General features: G+C 44.7%; 2 protein-coding genes across 14 annotated transcripts in view; one reads left to right on the top strand and one right to left on the bottom strand.

Annotated features, from left to right (window-relative positions):
- szt2 (SZT2 subunit of KICSTOR complex) overlaps positions 1-16153 on the bottom strand; it is an 83423-nt gene extending 67270 nt beyond the window's left edge. For 8 of the 13 annotated variants that reach the window (XM_035415455.1, XM_035415462.1, XM_035415458.1 and 5 more), the window contains exons 1-20: positions 15874-16153; positions 15435-15634; positions 13290-13415; positions 13024-13197; positions 11626-11796; positions 9953-10087; positions 9231-9393; positions 8615-8721; positions 7264-7474; positions 5998-6168; positions 5466-5697; positions 5120-5249; positions 4845-4990; positions 4440-4592; positions 4230-4347; positions 3826-4031; positions 2981-3217; positions 2517-2595; positions 2075-2163; positions 25-193 (exon numbers count right to left, since the gene is read on the bottom strand). In XM_035415455.1, coding sequence (XP_035271346.1) covers positions 25-193; positions 2075-2163; positions 2517-2595; positions 2981-3217; positions 3826-4031; positions 4230-4347; positions 4440-4592; positions 4845-4990; positions 5120-5249; positions 5466-5697; positions 5998-6168; positions 7264-7474; positions 8615-8721; positions 9231-9393; positions 9953-10087; positions 11626-11796; positions 13024-13197; positions 13290-13415; positions 15435-15458 — 2841 coding nt within the window. In that variant the 5' untranslated portion in view covers positions 15459-15634; positions 15874-16153. The remainder of the gene's footprint in view (positions 1-24; positions 194-2074; positions 2164-2516; positions 2596-2980; positions 3218-3825; positions 4032-4229; positions 4348-4439; positions 4593-4844; positions 4991-5119; positions 5250-5465; positions 5698-5997; positions 6169-7263; positions 7475-8614; positions 8722-9230; positions 9394-9952; positions 10088-11625; positions 11797-13023; positions 13198-13289; positions 13416-15434; positions 15635-15873) is intronic. The other 5 variants (XM_035415456.1, XM_035415465.1, XM_035415464.1 and 2 more) reach the window with 2 other exon arrangements.
- A 30-nt stretch (positions 16154-16183) lies between these two features.
- med8 (mediator complex subunit 8) lies at positions 16184-19616 on the top strand. Its single transcript, XM_035415470.1, has 7 exons — positions 16184-16330; positions 16580-16701; positions 16854-16998; positions 17614-17754; positions 17910-17997; positions 18554-18793; positions 19031-19616. The coding sequence occupies exons 1-7, from the start codon at positions 16325-16327 to the stop codon at positions 19093-19095; spliced, it is 807 nt and encodes a 268-aa protein (XP_035271361.1). The 5' UTR covers positions 16184-16324; the 3' UTR covers positions 19096-19616.
- The last annotated feature ends 3831 nt before the right edge of the window (positions 19617-23447 follow it).

The following is a 23447-nucleotide window of genomic DNA, read 5'->3' as shown; positions in this document are numbered from 1 at the left end:
AAGAGCACGCGGACAGGGACTGACCGCTTGCGGGATCTCCTCATAGCTGAGGCCCTGCAGGTGGCGGTGCTGGTCCGAGGAGCTCCACACCGTGCCGCTCTGCGGCTCCACCCAGCACTCCGTCACCAGGTTCAGCTCGGTGTCCGTGTCGATGGCCTCCACCTCCGTGTCGTTGTCGTCATCTGTGGAGAAGCTGCGAGACGTCGCGACGCAGGGGTTAATGTAACGGTCCCTGCTCTGTGGATCAAACCATGTGTGCTGTTTATTTTTTGTACTGGCACCTGAGAGAACGAAAGGCTTTTCCAGGAAAGGTTTGCCACAGTTCGCCTTATAATTATGACCTATACCTTAATGGCAACATTTTTGTTCCTTGGGGAACTTGAAAAACGTGACTGGGGAAAGTCCACTTTATCTTAAAATCTACACCAGGGCTGCCAAACTCTGTTCCGGGAGATCTAATGTCTTGTTGTTTTTCATTCCAACCCTAACAAAGCACACCTCGTTCAACAGCTAGAGATCTCATTGAGCAGCTGGGGAGTAGAAACAGGCAAGCCAAATTGGGGTTGAAATGAAGACCTACATGATGACAGACCTACAGAAACATGGCTGGCAGCCCTAATCTACACCAATAAAAGTGCTCACAAGTGCCAAGCAACAGTACAGATTTATAAATGCTTAATTTTCTCAAATGCTCACTTTCCAATGTTGTCACTCACAGATTTTACTTTGTCATCTGTTTCCGGTGTCACATCCATTACTTTTTTTTAATGTTCATGCTAACTATTAGTGGAACCGCACTGAACTTCGTTTTATGCGGAACCTTTCAGAAGCCATTGAGCGCTGTGCTGAGCTACAGCTGCGGCTGTGTGTCTCATGTTCCCGATATGTTTTTAAGCACACACTTCTTTTTTAGGACTGTGTTTTCATGAGGTCATCGATTTTCAACAAGGTCCTCCACAAAGCCCTGCTCCTCAGGGACAATAAAGATTTACTGCCCAATTGGCTGACCTCCAACCTGCAAAGGCCAGACAGTCAATCAGCCTTCTGATATGTTGTGCACATAAAACGGGGGCACGGTATGTTCAGTGTTGGGTTCCTGAGGTGCTTTCCATGCGTCCGTGGTCCGAATCCGGGAGACCGATTCACCAGCGCAACATACAAAACGAGGCTCCCCTCTTAGTGTTACCCACGAGGTCCTTATAAGATCAGCCATTACAATGTTTAAAAACGATAACCGCAACCACCCCTTGAACGTGATTTAACAGGCGTGGGTTTATACAGCAATTTGTTCAATTGGGGATGACAATTTTGCAAGCGACTCTACCAGGGCTCTGCAGGGGAATGAGGAATTCATTTGTCTTGGACGTGTTCCAGGAAAACCCACCCGAGCATCAGCTCGACCTGGGTGTGAGTTATTAGGAGTCTGCGTTTGAGCAGAACCAATACAATGCTCAGTTAGTTTGTTATTTCAGCATAATTTACTTGTTTGCGCTTTCACACGGGGGTATAGTAATTATACCGCCTCTTTGGATGCCTTCACAAACAGATACTTCAGTGGGAGAGAGAGAGAGACACAAACAGGAACTGCATTCCAACATTAGCTATGTTCTTACTTCACTAGAGCAGAGCCACTCGTGGTCCTTTTGTGAATAGAGAATCAGTGTTCAGGCAGGAGCAGTCATACCTTTGTGTAGTTTTAATTAGACTCTCACTATGACTAATCAATCTTTCCCCCCTCTCCAAGATGCGCAATCACACTGAATAATATGAACCTTTTAACATGCACTCAAAGCTTTCAAAGTTAATGGATCACTTTGGTTATGTAAAGAAAGATGTTGAATAAGGCAGGCTATTTTTCTGGTACTGGGGAGGAGTTAGGGAAAGATGGCCTAGTGCAAGTCGCTCAATCCTGTCTGTTTTGCTACAGATTTTTTTCTATCAATCAACTCGTTTAAGGTAAATAAAATGGCTTTTTATCAAGTTTGAATAAAAAATAAAGGAAAATAACAGCTATTGTTGTGCCTTTTATTTTATCAGTGCCACTGAGAGTTTGCGCATTTGTGTTTGGTCTCACCTGTCCTTGGTGGAGGTAGAGTGTGGGGGAAACAGGATGTACTGGACGATGCAGGTGTGGTGTTCTCTGTCCACTGCGGCGGGCATGCCCTGCAATGACATCATCTTTGTACTTTATTTTGCTCAAGATCTCACTTGCTGAGCACAGATCTGCTGCTCAGCAGGACCTGGAACAACAGTATGCTTTGAATCCAACTCAGGCCACAGTGACTCAGAAGAAGATTTCTAGAACTATCCAAGAAAGCTTAGAAGTGTTTGCAGCTGAAACTAAACATGACTTCATTGTTTAAAGTGAAGTCACAGCAGATAAATAGTAACGGGGGACGCTGTACTACAAATTACACACAAGCTGTTATCCTGACGATATGAATCCACTTCATTATCATCTAAAAAAGCTTGACAGGCCACACACACCCTATTCCTCCCCTCCCATACGGTCTCACCTTCATCGGCAGCTCTGTCACCATGTTGATGATGCCTTCACCACTAGCAGCAAAGTGAAATCCTTCTGACAGTCGAATCCTGCAGAACATTCAAAGACACGGTGCCTCTACGTTACAAACATTAAACTGGGCTCATCGTCAAAGAGCTCACACACAAAATGCAAAGCTCCTATTTTCCTAGTTTTTTTTGTACATTTAAATATTGCCAGTACAAATCCTTGAAGACAATGTTTTCCAACATGACTTGAAATGACGAAACAAGTAACAGCGGTCTTCAGCAATAAATTCCCAAAAAGCTGTAGCGAATGTTCCATGAGTTTGTGCAGTGATAAAGTCCATTAAAACTAACACAGTTACGGCAGCTATCATAGCGGCGGTTACTAGCATTGCTGGCATCACTGGAGACGCAGTGCCCAGAGGCTGCGAGCGTGTAGGCGGCGGCCATCTTTAAACGGGGCACTCACTCGGACAGCATGGAGAGGATGTGGGCCACCGCCTGCAGGGGCACCGCCGGTCCCGCGGCGGTCTGCACCGCCCACACCCAGCGCTGGTGCAGGAAGTAGCGGGAGAGCGAGGCCAGCGTGGAGGAGGCCGTGCGGCTGGCCGCCACGGTCAGGGGGGCCGACATGGTGGGCCCCTGGGCGAAGTGCTCCATGTTCAGGATGAACGGGGTGCGGTAGTCGGTCGGGAGCTTCTCGTACCTGGGCGCGGCACAGAAAAGGTTTAACGTGCGAGGGGGCAAAAATGATACTGTTCGACTGATGCATTTAATTCCACCGGCAACAACGTTACGGAGCTAAAATACTGCAGTGATAAATGTAACCAAATGTAATTAAACAAGTAATTTGTAATTCATTACAAAATGTAATTCAACAATAAAGCTTACAAACTAAAAAACTAGAATACAAATAAAGATCCATGCTGAATTTTATTGTTAGGCAAATTCCTGTTGTAAACCGGAAATTGGCTGTTAAAATGCTACTTCTATAAATCAGCATACGGCAACTTCAATTATATTCAGATTTTTCTCTGGTCGCAATCCATTTTTCCATATAATCAGAGTGCTATTCTGCCTTAAAAATGTGATGTCAACTTGGGTAAACTATTTCTTCCAGTTATTAAATTTATATAGACTGGTATGGCAATTCAATTGAAAATGCTAGTTACAAGATGCTTGAAGAAGTGATATAGTGATATAGTGATTACAGTGCTTTCTATAGCATCCTGCTATCAGCAGCAGCAGTATCTGCTGTATAATGTAGGGGTATGTGATACTGCCACCCAGCCATTGGCCTCTGACTGCAGTCACCTGATGAGAAGCTTTTCCAGCGGTTTGTTGAGCACCACCACGCAGGGCCGGTCGGAGAGCGTCGGCTTCGGGGTCGGGAGAGGGGGCGATTTGGAGGGGGAAGCGTTCCCCAAGATCTTCCTCTTCACTTTGGGTGTGGCCTCCTTGTTCTGGACTCGGTGGGGGAACCGCAGCCGAAGGATCTGGTCTCGCAGCTCGTCAACAATCTGGAGCGAGGAAGAGGCGAGAACTTCCTTAAGGGTTAGTGGGACCTTTACCTTTCCATATATGTCTGCCCTTTAGTCCCCAAGGAACATTCATTCCCTTGTCTGAACAATGCACATCTCTGTGACATACATTCATATCTGACTGCGTGATATTGTAACTTTCTTATGCTGTTTTGACCGGCTTTGGCGCAAACTGACCTTGTTCCTGGTTTGGGCAGGGGTCCCGATCGGGAAGCCCAGGCGCAGGACCATGCAGGGTGCCTTGGAGATCAGACGCACCAGGTAGAAAGAGGAGGGAGGCTGGTCGGAAGCGCTGCTGGGAATACAGAGGTTAATGGAGGCGCAGCATGCACCTCACAGTTCCGGGACTATGTTACCCACAATCCTTTGGGCGCGCGAGAACCTCACCTGTAAATGAGCTTGACATAGGAGTAGCCCTCCACCAGCACGAAGCTGCTCCAGTCCCGCAGCAGGGAGGTGAGGGCCGAGTGCGAGATGCGGCACTGGATGGTGCTGAAGCGTCCGTTGCTGCCGGCAGTGTGTAGGTGTTTGGGCACGGGGCTGGAGGGAGAAACGTGCAAATCCATGAGCAGCAGTTTACACCTTTATGGTTCTTACATGTTAGCTTGCTCATTGAAAGCCACCAACAGGCAGGCTTCTTGCTTCTTTTAAAGCCCGATTACGTGTTGTGAGGGACGCTCCACAACCTTGGTGACAGGTAACGGGGCCGTGGGCAGAGAGAACGCCATCTCCTCCCCCGCAAATGCGCAGCGCAAGAGGGTCGGTCGGTCGCCTTTTGAGGATGTCACTTACCTGTCGTGCTCCAGGATGATGGCAATGCGATGCATGTGCAGCCACCTCTGCCAGAAGTTGGCGTCCATGGAGAGGATGGGCTTCCAGTAGGAAGCGAACTGGGACTGGCTGGAGTCCTTGGAGCCGCTGTGCTGGAGTGACAGCACCTGGGGGGGGGGGGGGGGCGAAAAGGGGTGGGGTTAGGGTCAGGGGCCTCTGTGAACACAGCCGTGGGGAAAGCACAGTGCAGCTCAGAGTGCTCTCAACAGAACCATGGGAAGGGCGAGAGGACGCACCGGCGTCGTGGAGCCAGGGGGGATGTAGAAGAGGGGAACCCCGTTCTTGGTGCTCTCTGGGATGGTGTAATGTTCTGGAATGGAGTTGAAGGACTGCAGGTGGACCAGCATCTGATCAGTCTGGTTTATGCTATGAATAAACAGGCAAAAACAAGGACAAATTCTATATCTGGCAACCCTAATTTCTAGCTCGATGTACACCTCATGTACTCGATCGGTCTCGGATGTTTCGCTTTATATTAACAATAACGTCGTTTGAGCCTCCATCTCCGTAAATGCTAAGAGAAGCGAGTGAATGGTTTGCGCCAGGTCCACGGCACGTGTTGGGGCATGGCCCGGGGCTGACCTCTGCAGAGTGTTCCAGAAGCGGCGGATGACGGAGGTGCGGTAGGGGCTGGTGATGGGCTTCCTCATGGTGCAGCTGATGTCGTGCAGGATGTCGTAGCTGCCCTCCATGGTCACCTCCACCCAGGTGGTGCGGTTCCCGGGGTCGAGGGGCCAGGAGGCCACCGCCAGGTACTCGATGCGCATGTTGTGCTTCCACAGCAGAACCAGCTTCACCTCCAACTGACTGCCCCCTGCAACGACCGCACCAAAACCGTGACCGTTTTAACAACCGGACATTCTAACGATGATGTAACAATCTCTACTGGTAATTGAAAGGAATGTAGTTCTAGAACACTGACTTAGAATTTTGAAAAAATATTCCAAAAAACTACTCTTCAAAAGGATAACGCATATGAATGTGTCATATTCTCACTGTTTTTATCATATTCCTCCAGCAAAACTGTGCCACTGGTGAACCCTTTTGTTCCCTTCCACTAGCAAGCCAAGCTGACCTAAGAGGCTATGTTCAGTGCGATGCCGCGGGCGGGTACCTTTGGTGAAGTTGACCTCACGGATAGTGTAGCCCTCCCTCAGCCGGACTGACACCACGCTCACCAGGTGGGCGTGGACCTCCTTCTCCGTGTGCTTCTTCCTGCGCATCACCAGGGCGGGGTTCCCACTGGCCGACACCAGGTGCTCATTGAACAGCTTGTGTTGAGAGACTGAAAGGCATCGCACGCAAAAACACACACACACGCGCACACACACACAACCGATTACCAAAATACACTGCGTCACATACCACTGCATGTGTGCCACTACACATTAGAAGCTACAACACACACACGCACACACACCTCGCATCTCCCCCCATTTCAGAGCGAACACCAGAATGCTCCTGCATTTTACAGTCCCTCAGTGAAGCGTGTAGCCCATATGTTCTGTGTGGTGTGGTCGTGCGTTCTATTTTCTAATCTAATTTCTATTTTTGTGTTTAAGAGGTATTCTTAATTAGCCAGTAAAAGAGCAAACCACAGCAGGTGCAACTCTACCCAGGTGCTCAATATGCCCACGGAACAAATCTCTTGTGTTAACAGAGCTGGAGAAGGTTTCAGCAATAAGAGGAAATGAAACCGCCCCCACCGGCCTCAAAATAAAGAAATAATTAGACTGCGCATTTTCACATCCTGTCAGCTTACATTCTGGAATTTAAAGCTCCTCTTACTGGATTTGACTTTTTAGTTATTAAGTCAAATGCAGCATAAAGGCTAAAAGAACTTGGCTTAACACTTAACTCTTCTTCTATACAATTATATAGACTGGGCTACGTAATTGTTTTACACAGCAAATCATTAATCTCGCTATACTATAATCTCACTCAGCAACTCACTATATAAAGCATGTAGACATAGTGAAGAGGTATAATTGTTTTTCAACCAAACATCAGAATGGACAAGACGTGTGATCTAAGGGACTTTGACCGTGGTATGATTGTTTGTGCCAGACGTGGTGGTTCCAGCATCTCAGAAACAGCTGCCCTCCTGGGATTTTCACACACTACAGCCTCTGCGTCTTCCAAATGCTCAATCGCGTATACTGCTTCCTGGTCAGTTGGCAGTTCAGTCCTCCGCATTTGCCAGTTTCTACAATCACCGCATGCTGAGCGCCACAAGCTTGTTTCACATGATTCACAGCTCTTGGCCGATGTCACAAGCAAAGGGTCCAAAGAACTAAGTAGCTTTGACATTCTTACTTTAAACAGTAAATTGCCTCTCTTAGGATCAAATTTGTTTTTCATTGTAGTGTCTTGGCCTTACCGCAGTAGTACTCAGGATTCATGGACTCGCTGGTCTTCAGGAAGGAATAGGTGAGGAAGGCCTTGTGATACGTGTTCATTTCCTGATTGGAGAGGTCCACCTCCGGACAGATTGACAGGTAGGACCCAAACGTGGCTAGGGAGATGAACTTCATGAGCTCCACGTTGGGGATGTATCCAAAGCTGCAGTCGTACGAGAAAGCCCCTCCCACCTGCGCAATAAAATAAACAGAGAGCCATAAGGAGAAATGGCTAAAACAGCCACCGTACTTTTCCCAAATTTAACTTAATAAACTTTCCATTAAATCACACAATTCTAAAACAAATTGCACACCGGTGATACGATTTCTACAATTAAAATCCCCACCCTGTCTCCACAGCCTTACTTAATAATGCAACACAACTAACCAAGACCAATCATAATGATCTATCTATCTATCTATCTATCTACCGCTGTCCTTTGTTTAACCAGGCAAATCACATTGAGATTGACTCTTCTTTTGCAAGTGAGCCTGGAGTGTACATGTCCTATGGACAATGGGAGGAAACTGAGGTTCCTGGAGGAAACCCCTGTGAACGTGGGGAGAACATGCAAATCCCACACAGAGAGGACCCGGCCGGACTGGAAGTGATGTCATTTAGGAAACTTAAACGTCACCGATTTGGCTAAAATCCTCTATTGTAAGACCAATATGCTCACTCTTTACAATCAAAATTTGTCATATTCTGTCTTCACATGACTGATGTCCTTTGCGACTAATAATTTTGAAGAAATGGGGATAAAGCACTCAGTGTGGTTTTATATATCCAAGTTCATAACGTTTCAAATATTTCATTGAAAATACAAGGCGGTATTTTATTTTAATAACATTCAATAATGCAAGATAACAAGCATTTATAATATGCAATTATGGTTTCAATATAATTACTGTGGGCATCTCCTGCAGCACATTCTTTAATCATTAATGCACAACAGACACACTGTCGAAGATTACCACTGAGCAATAAGCATCACAGCAAGAATATTGCGCCTTGAAACCACATTAGTAACATTTCAGTGATGGATTCAGACGCTTTGGCTGAAGTGCTGGTGCACTTCATGGTTCAACAGGGAGCTTCCTGACCATGTTTACCAGTATAAAACTGAATCAACAATAGTTTTGAAAAAAACAATTGCGATAGATATTCTTGACACATAAGATGTGTTAGAAGGGCAGAGCCATCCCTGTATCCACAGAACAGGCCATTACAACGTAAGCGTTTACTTTGACTGTTGTACTGTGATTGCTTTCTTTGTACAATCGAGTTGGATGCGTTTGCAGTCTCCACTTCGACGGTTTTAGAGGCTCTACCTGAACAAAGGAACAGGCGATGGTTCCGCTCCTCAGCTGGTTGAGAAGGGTCTCGCACACGGCAACGTCAGGCACGCTGGTCACACCGTCCGTGATGATGATTATACCTGCAGGGCCCAAGCACACAGATCCTACTGAATCCAATCAAATCAAAAATCATCTCAAATCAACGTTATTCATACAAACTTTACAGTTGTCACAATGCACTTTAAAATGGAGCCTGGCCTAAATCCCAACAAGACCAAGCCAAGAGCGACAGTGGCAAGCAAGAACAGACGAACCGGTTAATAGATTGAATCACTGTAGAGCATGGATACTCAAATCAGGAACTTGAATGCAAATCTGGCCCTGGTTTTCTTTTCCCCCAGGGTAATTAACTGAACAAATAGTGCCACTGATTGGCCAAGATTGTCTTCACACTCTACTGCCAGGTAAAGGGAAGGTTGGAAAACCAGCAGTTCTTGGATCTCGAATGCCGTGATTTCAGTAGCAGGGCTGCCCGGCACACTGCAAATCTATAGACACATGGCTAGCAATACCCATTACCGGCGTAAACACCAAGGACCATATAAACAACGCGAGAAAACGGGACCGACCGTATGGTGCGGTCACTCACCCGCACTGGAGTTGGGGGGGAGAAGCTGGAGAGCCAGAATCCCCTGCCGGACCATACTGACAAGCCCCACGTCCGCCGTCACCATGGAAACGCCCAGCTTCTTCTGAGGCTGGTCCTCCGCCATGTCCCCGGAGATCCCGGCGCACGGAACACCCCCCTCGGCCTGCAGGTAACAGAGACAAGGGAAGTCGGTCTGCAGCGCCGCAGAAGGGCCATCCACATCTAGAGGACCGCAGGAGACTCCAGAAACTGGTGGGGGGGGTGAGAGGGGGTGGGCACAGGCAGAAAATCCCATGGGGCACTTCTGACTGACTTCCATGGTCATCCGGTTACTTAAGACTCGGCCCTCGAGGACCCCAATGATTGGCCATTAGGGGCCCCCAATGCCCAGTTGTTTGCCTTGCCTGTTCATACGATTCACAAAGACAGGTTGGGAGGGCCAATTGTGAGCTCATGAATCTGACCTGTCTGTGAGGGCCGAATGTGATTCTAGAGACGGGGGTGGGGGGTGGTGGGGGGGGTGGGGGGTATAGACAGAAAATCCCACGGTGCCCTTCTGAACAACTTCCACTGTCATCAGGTTTGCATAAAACTCCTAAAACTTGGCCCACAAGGGCCTCCAATGCTCAGGGCCCCAGGTAGTCGCTTGCCTTGCCTGTTCACAGGATCGGCCCCTGGTAAAGGCAGGGCAGGAGAGCCAATCGCGAGCTGAGGAGTCTGACCTGTCCCCTGGCCTGGTGGTGCAGCTGCTGCAGGACCTCCGCGATGTTGTTCTCCACCGCCCTGAGCTGCTGGTAGATCTGCTGCAGGAACTGGTCCAGATCCGTCCGATCCAGCTGGCAGCCCTGAACCAACACCTGCGGGGAACACCAACGGTTTTCAGGAACACAAACCTCCTTCGGAGAATAAGAGATACCCATGTCTCCTCTCCTCAGGCATAATGTGTTATTCAAGGCAAACTGTAGTTTTTTTTTTTTTTTAAACAATTCAATACATGCTTTACTGCAACAGGAAACAACCTTACCGTTCCCTCCCTTCATTCTGCAGGTGTCGTGTCACTATATGATGTCACTAATTTGACTGTAGCGTTGCTCACCATGGTGATGGTTTTCTAACAAATTTAGTTGCTTTTTAGTTGTCTGTAAAAGCTTGGCACGATGGCCAAATTGCAAAAGTGTTGCATTTAAATATGGGAATTCCACACTTTACTTTAAAGGGTAGATTTTTAAATTTTATTTGTAGAAGAGTAGCGGCCCTCCTGATTAAAATGAGCTCTCAGCCAAACTCTCCACCTGCAGTGAGTGCAGGGATATATCCCCAAACTACTGTACACGCTACAGGTATGAGGTTTACGAGCCATAACAATAAGAACAGTCTTTTTTTTTTTTTTTACAGAATACCAGTGGGAGAATGAGAGAGAGGAGACAAAGGCGTTATGCCAAGCAAGGATAAATGTGTGGTTGACATCACTGATATTCCGTCATGGGAGAGTTGATTTGGATATTCTACATATCTGCATGAACACAGTTTTAAAATATCACGTTTGTCTCTTGTTAATTCATTGCCATTTTTTGTTGCGTTTATAAACGATACATCAACAGTAAAACGCACACAAACAACCTGCCTGACTTGTCATTTTAGTGGAATAAATTAGAAAGATGTATGTGGGTCTGAGAAATCTGTTTGAAGTGTCACCACTTCTGCTACCAGTTAAAACTGTTTTTAATGTAGAGCTTTTAGCCACTTCACATTAGTTACACTGTCTACAACGTTTGAGTCAATTACCTCAATTTGCACTGTCATTCTTCCGCAAGCATAGACTTAAATGCTTTCAGTAAACAGTTTGTCAAGTGTCTGCGTTGTTCTTTTTGAAACACATGCTTCTGATGCTTTAGCAGCCATCATACCAAAGCCTATAAATAGCCCTACATTTATTGTAGGCATGGGGTAGGTTATGTATGAGTGGAGATTTTATTTCTGAAATCACAGAGGGCACAGAAGAGCAAGCAAGTCCATAACGCTAGCTAGCTCACAAGCTAATACTGTTTACAGTTGGAGCAGCTACCCCAAGTCTCTCTCTTGGAGTTCAGTCAACGCCCCCTTCACCTAGTATGGGAGTTATCTCCAAATTCAAATTACCAACCCATTGAAGTTCTTCAAAAATGCAAAAGGGTAGTGGTGTAAGTCATAATGACATATGCCTTTAGAAAATTTGCACCTTTCGCTTCCGATATTTCAGTGCAGAGATTGCTTGGCCAGCCACTATGCGAGACTTAATCTGTTAAATGAGATTACTGTTGTTTTGCAGTGGAACTCCTTTAATCCATGTCTGCAAATACAGATGAAATTTTGCTGAAGTGCTGCATTTGAAAAAGCCAAAGGCAACTATAAAGACCTGGTGAGAGTTGAGCCCGATGATGGAGGAGTAGGCGAGGATGGTGATGAAGATCTCCGGCTGGAACATGAGGTCTGTGCCAGGGACTTTGAAAGGCCGGGCCAGTCCGGCCAGACAGCGGGACAGGGCGTGGAACACCTCGTCGAATATCATCTCCCCGGTGCTGTCGTCCTGCGAACGCGAGAGCGAGAGTGAGAGTGAGTGAGTGAGGGTGAGAGAGTGAGAGTGACTGGTACTGCGCACCAGCGCTGGGCATTTTCTCTACAGCTCGAGCTGAGATGGGTTTCAGCCAAGTCGCAGTCAGCGAACGGTCGCGAGCGTGAATCACCACTGTTTTACTGTGCTCGCAGAAGAGACCGCAGCTTTTCATTAAATTCAATCACTCAGCGGCATTTTCTCCACTTGTCGACATCGTTGTTATTGCCTTTCCTGCCATGAATTCGCAGAGTTAAATTATCCCGTCCGTAAAGGGAACGCGTTCAGTTCCAACTCGGTGATTCAGCCTGCCAAAATGCAAAGTCTAAAAATCGTTACTGAGAAATTTGACGTTTCCATCATCTGAGGCAAACAGAACGGCTTGCCAACACAGTTCTGCCTCCTACCCGGTGTTTAACACCGTTTATTATGAAAGATCCTACTTCACATTTTCTGTGGTTTCAGGGAATGTATAAATATCAATCTCCGCTGCATTCAAAATTCTCACTGACCGACTGAAACGGACTGCAGGAGAAAGGTGGCTGGTTCAAAAAGCCAATTGCCACCCGCCACATTTTTCTCTTTATGGGCTGCACTATATTCCCTGTAAAGTGGTGCTAACAGACTACTGGCTTACATTCTCAGCACTGCATCTGTCGACACATAATACTGGACAGTCTGTGACAAGTATTAAATATCTACTGTGACAAGCCTACAGCCACTTGGCACGACAGTAAAGGATGAAATTGAATATCGCAGTGCGATACAGAGCATTTGTGCTGTTTTGAGTTTAAATTGATCCGTGCCGGTCATGTTTGTAACTTCTGTCTGATGTGTTCTGACTGGGAAAATGTTGCAAAGATGTTCGGTGTCATTCCAGCGTCATGTGTGGTCACTAAGAGTGGACTTTCACTTCCCCATGGAATGAAAACAGCTGATGGGATTTACAGTAACAGTAAATAACCTGCTTCAGCATCATTTTGGGAAATACCCGTACCTTTTTAATCAGTCAACAATTACCAGTTTTAACTAGGGGTGCGTGATGCTATTGGGGTCATATCAGCTTAAAGTGAACTCACTGGCGTTCGCCGATGAAATAAGATTACTGCCGATATGATGACTCAGCTTGCACGCGTGCCAGTGAGGGAACGGATTTTACACACCGCTGAAGCTGTAAAACAGTCGATGACGCCGGCCACTCACCACGATCCCCGTGGAGGGGCTGAGGTCCAGCTCGATGATGAAGCGGTACCGGCGGGCCAGGAAGGTGACCCGGGTCGAGGGCACCAGCTGGTACGGCAGGGTCGACGGGGAGAAGTCGGGCTGCCACCCCTTCGGGAGGATGCTGAGGACGTCCAGCTCATTCTCGGAGTTCAGCTGCAGCGACGGGGACAAACGCGCGGCGTTAGGGCGCGGACACGCAGCCACGTTAACCCGCCGAACGGCGCTCGGACCCCGGTCCCACTCACCAGCTCCGTCTTGGGGGCGGGCCGGATGACCTGGTTGAGTTTGCTCAGGAACCAGGCCAGGCGCACGTTTCGGGAGATGCGGTACTCCTCCTTCATGAGCAGGTAGACCTGGTCAGCCTCCTCCACCTGGAACATGAACGTCATAACGAACATCACCTCTCTCGCATGCTAAGGTGGTTCACAGCATACAGACGAAGCATAGCCATTGGTCCACCCCAGTGCTCGTCAGTTCAATGCTCAGAATATGACAGGCTAGCTCCTCAATCAGGGGCGGAGCTAGCCTCTCATACATCTGGGTGCGAGGCACAATGAGAAGTGGAACATCACGTTTTAAACACTGCAAAGTAAAAGCGAGTCCATTTTAAAGATACAATACATTTCAACATTAATTCTAACATTAACCCTAAAAATAAATATTATTTGCTTTCATTAATACAAACAAAAGTGTTACTTGTCAACATTCATTAAATGGTTTTCACAAATTAGGCCTAAGGTAGTTTCTATGTTGCAGCACTTGGGTGGGGGGGAGGAGGAGGAATGAACGTATGGCTCACCCACAGCACCACAAATAATTCCTCAACATTTTCCTTGGTGGCAAGCACAATACTAAACAATTTTCTGACAGAAATCACTTTAGCTGTGTCTAACAGGGATACTTGGTTTGTGGTGCAAGATTTGACGTTTTCAGAGATTGGAATTTAAAAAAAAAATAAAGTAAAAAATCAATCATCAATGAAAAACACTGTTCATTTCCCAGGGGGCAGCAGTGAATAAACACACAGCAGAAAGCCCCTCCACCTAGGTGGTTCTAAATCAGTTCTAGTATTTTGACTTTTACAGAAAAGCACATGTTTAACAAAGTTCTACACGTTTTAACTGTCTGAACAGTTGTCAACTGTCTGGCAGCACGTGAAAACAAATAAAAAGTCAAGACCAGACCTGGTGTATGGTGGTCAATGTCACAATATAGGAGAGGAAGAACTCTGGATGAACATTTCCTCAAGTAGAATAGCAATAATACAGTTGTTTAATATGCAGAGATAGGCTAATGTTTAAAATATAGGCTATGTAAAACCATTTGAAGGGAAAGTAAATGATGTAATGACCTGCTTACACGTAAAATTAGGAATGAAAAAGGACACTACCTCTTATTAGTGCAAGGTAATTTCTCAGCTTTGACCCACAATATGATTCAAAGCATAATGAACAGTTGTTGGGACTCCAATGCCACTTACTCCAGGAGGTGTGCCAACATGACACGCATTTATAAACATAGCCTAATTAGTTTAACAAGTAGGCTCGCAAGATTTTTTTTCTTTCAGTAACCCTTGAGGAATGGTAATTTCACGCAACCATTCGCTGCACGTTTTCAATCAATATGCATCACTTATTTCTGCAACACTATTTATTTACCCAATGCAAGTATAAAACAGGTAACTGCATTCACTTCCTACAGCACCAATTATATTGTTTACACATTTAAAGTAGTCTTGTGAAAACAATGCAACCTTTTGCAACAGAATTTCCATTTCCATCACTCCTGAAACTTATTTTGCTGACCAATACAAAATGCGCTGACGGTAGCATGTACGCATGCAAATGCTATGGCTTTTTCAAAGACTTGTCTTTATTATCATCACTGAAAGAACAGAAGGGTGTGGGTTTTAGTCAGATGACCCACACAGGAGAACAACTGGCAAGCAAAGACATTCCATTCGTTATTGAGCTGTCCAAGTAGTTACCTACATAACAAGTTGTGGAAGGATAACAAGCTAATAATCACCCTTGGTAGACCATTAGGCTGTTATTTCCACTAAGTCAAATCAGCCTCAGTCAGGTTTGCTCGCTACCCCAGTCGCCAGCTTGGCTATACATTATGACGCCCACCCCGCCAATGTACTACGCTAGCTAAGCGTCCCACGCCCTAGTCTAACAATGCATTTGTTGTTTAAACTGGCGGAGAATCAGCCAAGTTATTTTACCAACTACTGTTGTTCTACCAAATGTATGGACATAGCCAGTGTCATGCGGTTACCTAATCTGCTTTGCACTTCACTAGCTGGTTATCAGTACAGCCTGCCTACCAACCTAAGCTAATTGCCAGATAGATAGCTATCTAGTTAGTATTCAGTAGACTTTACTCACCTCATTGTCCTGTCTCTCTGCCATTCCGGGTGTAGCATCACTGGCAAGTTGTTTGTCTGTCTCTCTTGGTCCGCAGACCAGTGACGATTCACAGCGCCTTGTTTATTTCGTTAAATTTTGTTTATTTGGTGAAGCTGCATTGTCACCCGGAAGTGTTTCTCTTCATGCCTCCGCCAGATACATTTATCCAGTTCACTGCACTGTTAAATAATTGTACGGTGGCCAAATGCAGAAACAAAGCATTTATTTTAAATTACATGCACATAAATCAAACTCGTGTTATTTACTAGCTGGCTCCAGAAACATTACACGTTTTGCTTAGCAAACCAAATCTGGTAGCCAGACTACATCCAGAGAAAGCTCACTTGTGTTAGCTACCAATCGTTAGCTTGCTAGTTACCAACTGATCAAGACAAGATAAGACATCGGGTTCGGTTACCTCCTCTTCAACCGACCCGGAGTGAAGGGTCAGCTGCAGCCTGCTTGTTGATGTAGTTAAGGTTAGCTAGTATTTAAAGAATATAGACTAAGTAACGTTGAAGCTACTGGCTGGAAGATGAACCAACCATATGGACCATCTGTTCGAACGAAGCAAACATACTATTAAAGTAAAAATTGGAACATTTATGCTAATTTTACGACCAGTGTGCTAACTGTGTTATGGTTTGCTGACAGTGACAAAAACATTACTGGCTTCCTCCGTTGTTGTCTTCGGTGTACTTGCTCGGGAACTTGCACCCTCTAACGTTTGTAGAAGCCCTTGCCCACTTTCAGAGTTGAGTCCGCCAATTTCTATCCCACAATGCAGTTTCATTCAGAATTGTTTCCGGAACACATTTGAAGCTATTTGATTGTTGTTTATCGGCCGAGTCAAGTGTGTAAGTGTGAAAATGCAGGTAAGTTTACTGCTGAGTTGTAACTATTCTAGATTGTAATTATTTTCAAGACATATGTGTTATATTAACATATTTTTTTGCGAAGGATATACCAGCTACACTGCACAGATACTAGCTACCCTGCTATGTAGACACCTTAGCTAGCTAGCTAGCTAACATTAGTGTCTGAACAGAGGAAAGCTTAGTAATAGTTGGCTATACTCAGTATTCTAAATAAAATCATTTAATTGTTTGCTTCCAACCCCACAGCAACGAGAAGAAAAACAGTTGGAAGCCTCCATAGAGTCTTTAATAAGTCGAGTGGCACAGCTGAAGAACTCTTTGCATAGCTTCATCTTCAAACTGGAGAATGAATATGACAGGATGGCTTGGTAAGAATCCGTGCAACCACTAGCTTTTTGTTACCGAACCAAAATGATGCAGTAAGTTGAATGAATACTAATGGACATATTTAGCTGGAGAAAATGTAAAACAAATTGTGTTACTATGTCAAAAATAATGATGTGTCATCTGATATTTTCAGGCCGTCAGTGCTGGACAATTTTGCACTCCTGTCTGGTCAGCTGAACACAATTAACAAGCTATTGAGAAATGAGAAGACGCCTTCCTTTCGTAACCAAGTCATTATTCCCCTTCTCTTGTCTCCAGACCGAGATGAAGAACTAGCGGTGAGTGCCATTCTCAGCGAAGCGTTGCCGTAACCCTTGTGTTATCGTCATATTATGTGTGCATTCGTGTCATCGGGGCCAAAAATGCCCCAGCCCTTGCCGGACCCCTTGTGATAAAGCCTTAAAATCAAACTCTAAATCAATATTTTTCATGTAGAAACAGCCTCTCACTCATTAATAAATCTGTGATTAACCATTTTCCTACTTCACAATCCAGTGAGGCTGTATTTCTTCAGTATGCACCACTAGTGTTTACTACAAAATTCACATCATAATGGATTTTTTCTGCTGTTATAGATGTGTGACACTTTGATAACCATAACTGTTGGGTTAAAAGGATTCACAAGACAATCTTTGTACCGTGATGGTGTACCGTTTTTATATAAATATAAAAAAGGGGAATGTTTCAATTTTTCAAACGGTGGGATCATTCTGGGAAAAATCATCAAGTTTCATGTTGGAAAAATTAGATTTAGGGGGTTTTCACTCCTTAAACTCAGAAAAAGGGTCAGAAGGGTTATTTGACCTTGAGGACAACACCAAGGTTAAAGGTGTTGCTTTTATTACCTGATAGCCCTTGGTGGCTACCATCTAATATATGCACGTGCTGTGTAGAAACTGACCGAGCAGCGCGTGCCGGTCTTCAGTCACGAGATTGTGCCTGACCACCTGCGCACGAAGCCCGACCCGGAGGTGGAGGAGCAGGAGAAGCAGCTCAGCGCAGAGGCGGCGCGCATTGGACCCGACGTCGCCCAGGTAACGGCAGGGCGGGGCCGGCAGTTGCATGGAATTCATTCCTGTGAAGAAGTTACATTTGTAGGGGGAAAAAAATGTGAAAAGTGGGGGGGGGGGGGGGGGGGGGGGGGAAATTGACTGAAACTAATGTCACAATGTTATTTTGTCCTCTGCAGAAACAGATCCAGACCTTGAATAAGCTCTGCTCAAACCTACTGGAAAAGCTGACTAACCCACGGGACGACAGAGAGACTGAGAGTGCAGGTATGAATGCCCTCCATTTATAGGACTCAGTGATGCTTTATTGAACACTGCCCCAAAACCGATACAAGAGAAGACTAATACATATTAAGAAGGGTGGGTGGGTGACTAAAGTAAGGGGACTGATTTGACTGGATATGAATGGCCCAAGGTTTCAGCCGGTATACTGATTATGTACACATTTTTTACATTGAGGAAACACTGCTGCATTAAGGATGTTAAACATATGCCAGGATTAAGCAATGAGACGGTTATCTTTAAGTAACAATTAGAAATTGAAACTACAGTGAAATGCATGCCATAGCATGGTGCTGTGACTTACGGGCTTATGGGAGGTGGAGTCTGGAGATGTAAAGCGGAAAGGTGATTTGTCTAAAATTGGTTGTGTAAAATAAATAAACTGGATTAAGATGTCAAACTCATGTGTCGAAATTTAATGGAAAATCTGAAGCGAGTACAAGACAATGAACTGTTAAAATCCCTATTAGCCAGTATAGAAGAGGTGGTAAAAGAGGTGAAATGGGGGAATTATCCAGTAAATCCTCTCTCTCTTTTTCAGCCCTGCGGCAGAACAAGCCATCCTTCAACCCGGCAGACACCACTGCGCTGGTGGCGGCGGTGGGGTTTGGGAAGGGGCTGGCCAAATGCCGGCCCCCAGGGCCGGTGGCTCCGGGGCAGCCCGGGCAGGGGCCCATGATGCCCGGGGGGCCTACCCTGCAGCAGGTCACGATAGCTGGGGCATCAGGCCCGCAAGCTAACCTCGGCGCACCGGGGCCCCCTCAGCAGCCTGGGCAGCCAGGTACAAACTCTTCTTAAGCTCTGTTACTGACCTCGGTGCTGGTTGCCAGGTCTACATACCAGAGGGCCCTTTTAAATTGAGCGGCTGTAATGATTAATTTATATAGCGGGTATTTATTGTATTGACTAATTGATGTTTTACTGTTTGTTTTTATATCACAATATATAATATACATAATAACATACATTTATGTAATTATTTTGGTTATTAATGTTTATATGATCTTTTCTCATACAGGAAAAATGCCTAGTAACATAAAGACGAACATAAAGTCTGCCTCAATGCAGCATCCCTATCGATGACCTGGGAGAAGTATTAAATACACTGAAGATGGGAGGCACGGATAAAGTTACGCAGTCAAATGAAAATGTTCCTGACCAGTTTTTGCAAATGTTTGATTCTGCCTGTATTTCAACAAAATATTGTATTGGTTATTGTAAATAATTTTAGTTTTTCTTTTGGATGCCATCTGTAAGCAATTTCCTATCAGGTACAAGAATATAAAACTTATTAATTTGCTTATTTAGTAAATATGAGATGTAGGGCAGGGGTGTTCAGTCTTATCCAACAGGTTCAGTGTGAGTGCAGATTTTTTATTTTAACCCAGTATTAAAATATCTAATTCTACTCTTCTTCCATGATTGGTTAATTAGTTGAACAGGGTGAAGTACTGGGGTAAAACAACCAGCATCGACACTGGCCTCTTGCAGATAAGATTGGACACCCCTGATGAAGGGGAACACCTTTTTTGTATTGTCAATACTGTTATTTAGCATTTGTTTTTCGTGTAGGCTATTTCTGTAATAAAACATATATATATATACGCTATGCTTCTATGTACTTTTATTATTTAGCTATTATCGCCAGTTTAGGACCTAAAGGGAATTAAACACTGGACTATGGATTACTCCGCAATACAAATGTTTTCGTTCTGAATTTGAAAGAATAGAAAACATCACCCTCTTGCGGTGGAATTGAAAAATGCAAGCAAATCAACTCATTGCCCTCTTGTGGTAACTTTGTCGATCTACATTATTTTCATTCCTGCACGTTTCATAATGTAAATGAAATGTGATGGGAGGGATTGAGTCCCATCTTGGGAGACGTGCACAACAGTGATGTATTACACGTGTGAATTAAAGACAGACAACAATATGTTTAGTTATAATACTGTTGTCTACCTGCCCAGTCAGGAACGCGTGGTTATAAATTAGGAACACAAATACCTCCCTGTTTCAGACTACCCCGTTCCTTCAGTTATATTTTAACTTCTGCTTCCGTAATGATAAAATAGGTGACTGCGTTGTAAATGTATACTCTCAACATGAAAGTACATCCCCCCCCCCCCCCATCTATTTATTCCCAGTACTTTTTTCTGACAACGCGATCTCAGTTCTTGTGATCATAGAAACATTTTTAATAGGCCCTTATTTTGCAACCTTAGATCGATATCGATTAGATTTTGCAGTAACTTCATTGGTCATATAAAACATATAAAATGATATTGTGAAGGCGCACCGTGTAACATGTTCGCTTTACGGATCTTCCACAGGAGGGAGACAGGGGAGCGTTTGAAGGGGCTGAGTGGTTTTTAACTGCCTTTGCTGTTATAGTGCTTCATTTACTTTTAATTCAAGTGCTTTCGCCCTACCTTTTCACAGCCAGGCCCAGTCAAATCAACGATGTCACAAAGAATTAGCCATCCGGAATTTGGCTTTGTTAAGAGGGCCGGGCGACGCAGCCAAATTCTCCGACACTCAGTGGCAGCAGTGGTAATTTGATATGGGTTTCTATGACAGCTGGAATGCCAGATGTCACCGGAGACATTGATTGTATTCGTTGGTTTACTGCCTGCTACCTACAGGGGATCAATTTTTCCTAACGTTCTGGTCATTGAAAGTCACATGGTTCCGTTTCTATGCGGGCGCTTGGTGTGGAGCCGGTCTGGCGCAAGTCCAAGCCTTGCAGAGCACGACTCCCAGACACCGGGCCTGGATCGTGATACTCTGCCAGCTGGAATGGATCACTGTTTATCAGTAAGGAAAAAGGGATGCTGTTGTTTCTGGGTCAGCACTAAAGACTACTCAGCTGTTGCATGGTAACTGACCTAACAACATCATGAGCCAAAGCACCTGAATTTTATTTATTTAATTTTTTGAAGAAATGCTTCAGTTTGTTGAATGTTGATGGTGTGAAGCGTAATCACATATCTAAACTGACAACATTATATCCTTCGTGTGTGTGCGTGTGTGTATGTTTGTGTATATAGGCCTACAACAATTGTATATCTATGCATTGTCAGTCTAGTCAAGGCTTTCCTCCTGTTGTATTTACCAACAGGAGATTAAATCCGATTTGACAAAAAAAAAAAATCACACAATTTCACAAAGCATTTTCCCTGAATAGAAGTTAATCTAAGATCAGAGCGAGCCGCAGTGCTGAAAAACACAAAATAGTAACGTACACATCAGCGGTGGTACTTCCATATGAGAGATGCTGTTCCGCGAGATTATTTTCATCGCTCGTTGCTCGCGCAATTCATCCCGGAGCCTGTATCATTACTTTTGGATAAATAAGGTGCAAATGGTGCTTTAAGCTATACAGCTGGAGTGCGAGTAACCCGATGAAGTGTTTACGGGCTCCTGAGAGAGATGTGTGTTCCTCTTCTGTGGGAGTCTGCTGGAGGAAAGCGCGCTGACAGATGGGGAGTAGCTTCTGCAGGTAGAAGGGAACGACTGCCTCTCGGTGACAGCGTAAGAGAGCTGCGGGAAGGAAGGCCTATAGCTAAGCAAAAAAGGCTCATTTACGTCTTTTGTTTTAATCGTTACGGACAGTCGAGACAGGTCTTTGACATTTCCTTCGTGATCCACCTGCAGCAAATGAGGGTAGTTATGCGTGACCTTCGTGGAATTTTATTAATGTCTGCTGTCTGTTAATTAAAGTTTATCTCAAGGCACACGTTGTTCAAGATGTAGATTCATAAACATGTGTACAACTTTACCAAAATGTATCTATAACTGCATATTATGGATATTGCGTACATAAACAAGTAATGAAAATGTAATACGTTTATTTATCTCGAATATAACCTAGTAATTTACCTCTTTCCTCTGTCCATTGAGCAACTGCTATTATTACTTATGAGTAATTTGTCTCATAATGTGTCTGTACGTGGTGAGTAGTGACTCATCACTGTTTACATGTAGCAGCCTACTTTGAAAACCTCCACAATTAATTTATAATAGTTCCCCATCCATTCATTCTTTTCTGTGGTGTTATTAAGCTAGCAATCACACGCTACTGTATCCAGGGTTGGAGTCAATTCAGGGAATGAATTAAAAATAAAAAATTTAAAACTATTTCATTTCAAATTTCCATAATATTCTGTGAGCATTTTTCTGTTAAATAAATCTTTTAATTGCTTAATTGCAAGGACTGACATTGAATTTACCCCATGAACCATTCCCGTGTTACCCACTTTAATGCTGGAATGTCTATTTTAAGGCATCACGTTCATGCAACACACATTTTATAACATAAACACTATTTTCGTCGCATCTTCTGAGGGAATACATTGTTATTTGAATTATATTCTATTCTGATCCACAGCATGATAATCGGTGTACTTTAATGGTGGATGTGAAGGGTGAATGCACAGAGCATAGCATTGACCTGACATTATGTTAATTGCAAAAAAGGCTGACGAGGGTACAACTTATTTCAATGGCATGGCGACATCACTCAATTCCTCGCTTCTTATTTCTAAACATATTTCCTGAAGGTCTAAAGGATTTCACGTGTCGATAGTCATAGTAGCCAATCCCATTAATATGCACACTGCCGAGGATGGCTAGGTAGATGGGATGGCATCGCAAAAACATACAGCCTTCAATTTTCATAACAAAGCTGCCTGTATTTTGTAAATTCAGGAGCTGATTTTGATACCTGAATTTGACCAATGTGAGATTTTATTTGAGGGTCGCCTCAGTGCATTTCCCTCTTCTCTTTCCTTTTAAATGGGTTGGGGGTGGGTCCAGTTTCCCACAGCCTGCGGCCAGCGAAGAGGCCAATAGCATTTTCCCGTTGTTATCGTCACGGTGACCATCCAGTGCTTTTTTTCCCCCCCAGAAGTTCCTGGCTCTCTGAATATATTTAGTTGATTATGAATATGTAAGGGCGGTGAAAGTAATTCGGCCAGACTTTCCACTGTCCAGCCTGATAACGTCAAAGTCATTAATGGGCGGGATGAAAAAGTTTGTTCTGACATGAACGGGGTTTAGGAAAACCCGTAATGTGTCCACCCTATGCCCTGTTCTGCCAAAATGGGATCACAGAAAATAATTTTTGCTTCCAGTCACACTTATAGCGGCAATATGGATGACTGCATGACCTACAGTGCCCTGCAAAATGCAAAAAAATTGCTGTCATTTCTAAATGGCAAACCAGCAAACAGAAACCAGCCCAAAACAGCCCAAATTATTAAGCACCTTCAATGATTAATTCATCCAAATGCTAAATTCTGTGAGCTGAATTTACTGATCTTGTTTCCATATGATGGTCATTCCATGTACGTCCTATGGTAGCATATTAATAATCTGCACATTTCAGAAAGAAGCGAATCCTCTGCACAATGGTTTTACATGTCAAAACCAAG

The sequence above is a fragment of the Anguilla anguilla genome, chromosome 4, assembly GCF_013347855.1.
Source record: "Anguilla anguilla isolate fAngAng1 chromosome 4, fAngAng1.pri, whole genome shotgun sequence".
NCBI lineage: Eukaryota > Metazoa > Chordata > Actinopteri > Anguilliformes > Anguillidae > Anguilla > Anguilla anguilla.
This window is presented reverse-complemented; position numbering and strand designations above follow the sequence as displayed.

What these genes read in the sequence shown, in the direction of transcription:
- med8 (XM_035415470.1), top strand. An exon ending in TTGGACCCGACGTCGCCCAG is followed by an intron (nt 17,755 to 17,909) that starts GTAACGGCAGGG and finishes TGTCCTCTGCAG; the next exon opens with AAACAGATCCAGACCTTGAA. An exon ending in TCAGCAGCCTGGGCAGCCAG is followed by an intron (nt 18,794 to 19,030) that starts GTACAAACTCTT and finishes TTTCTCATACAG; the next exon opens with GAAAAATGCCTAGTAACATA.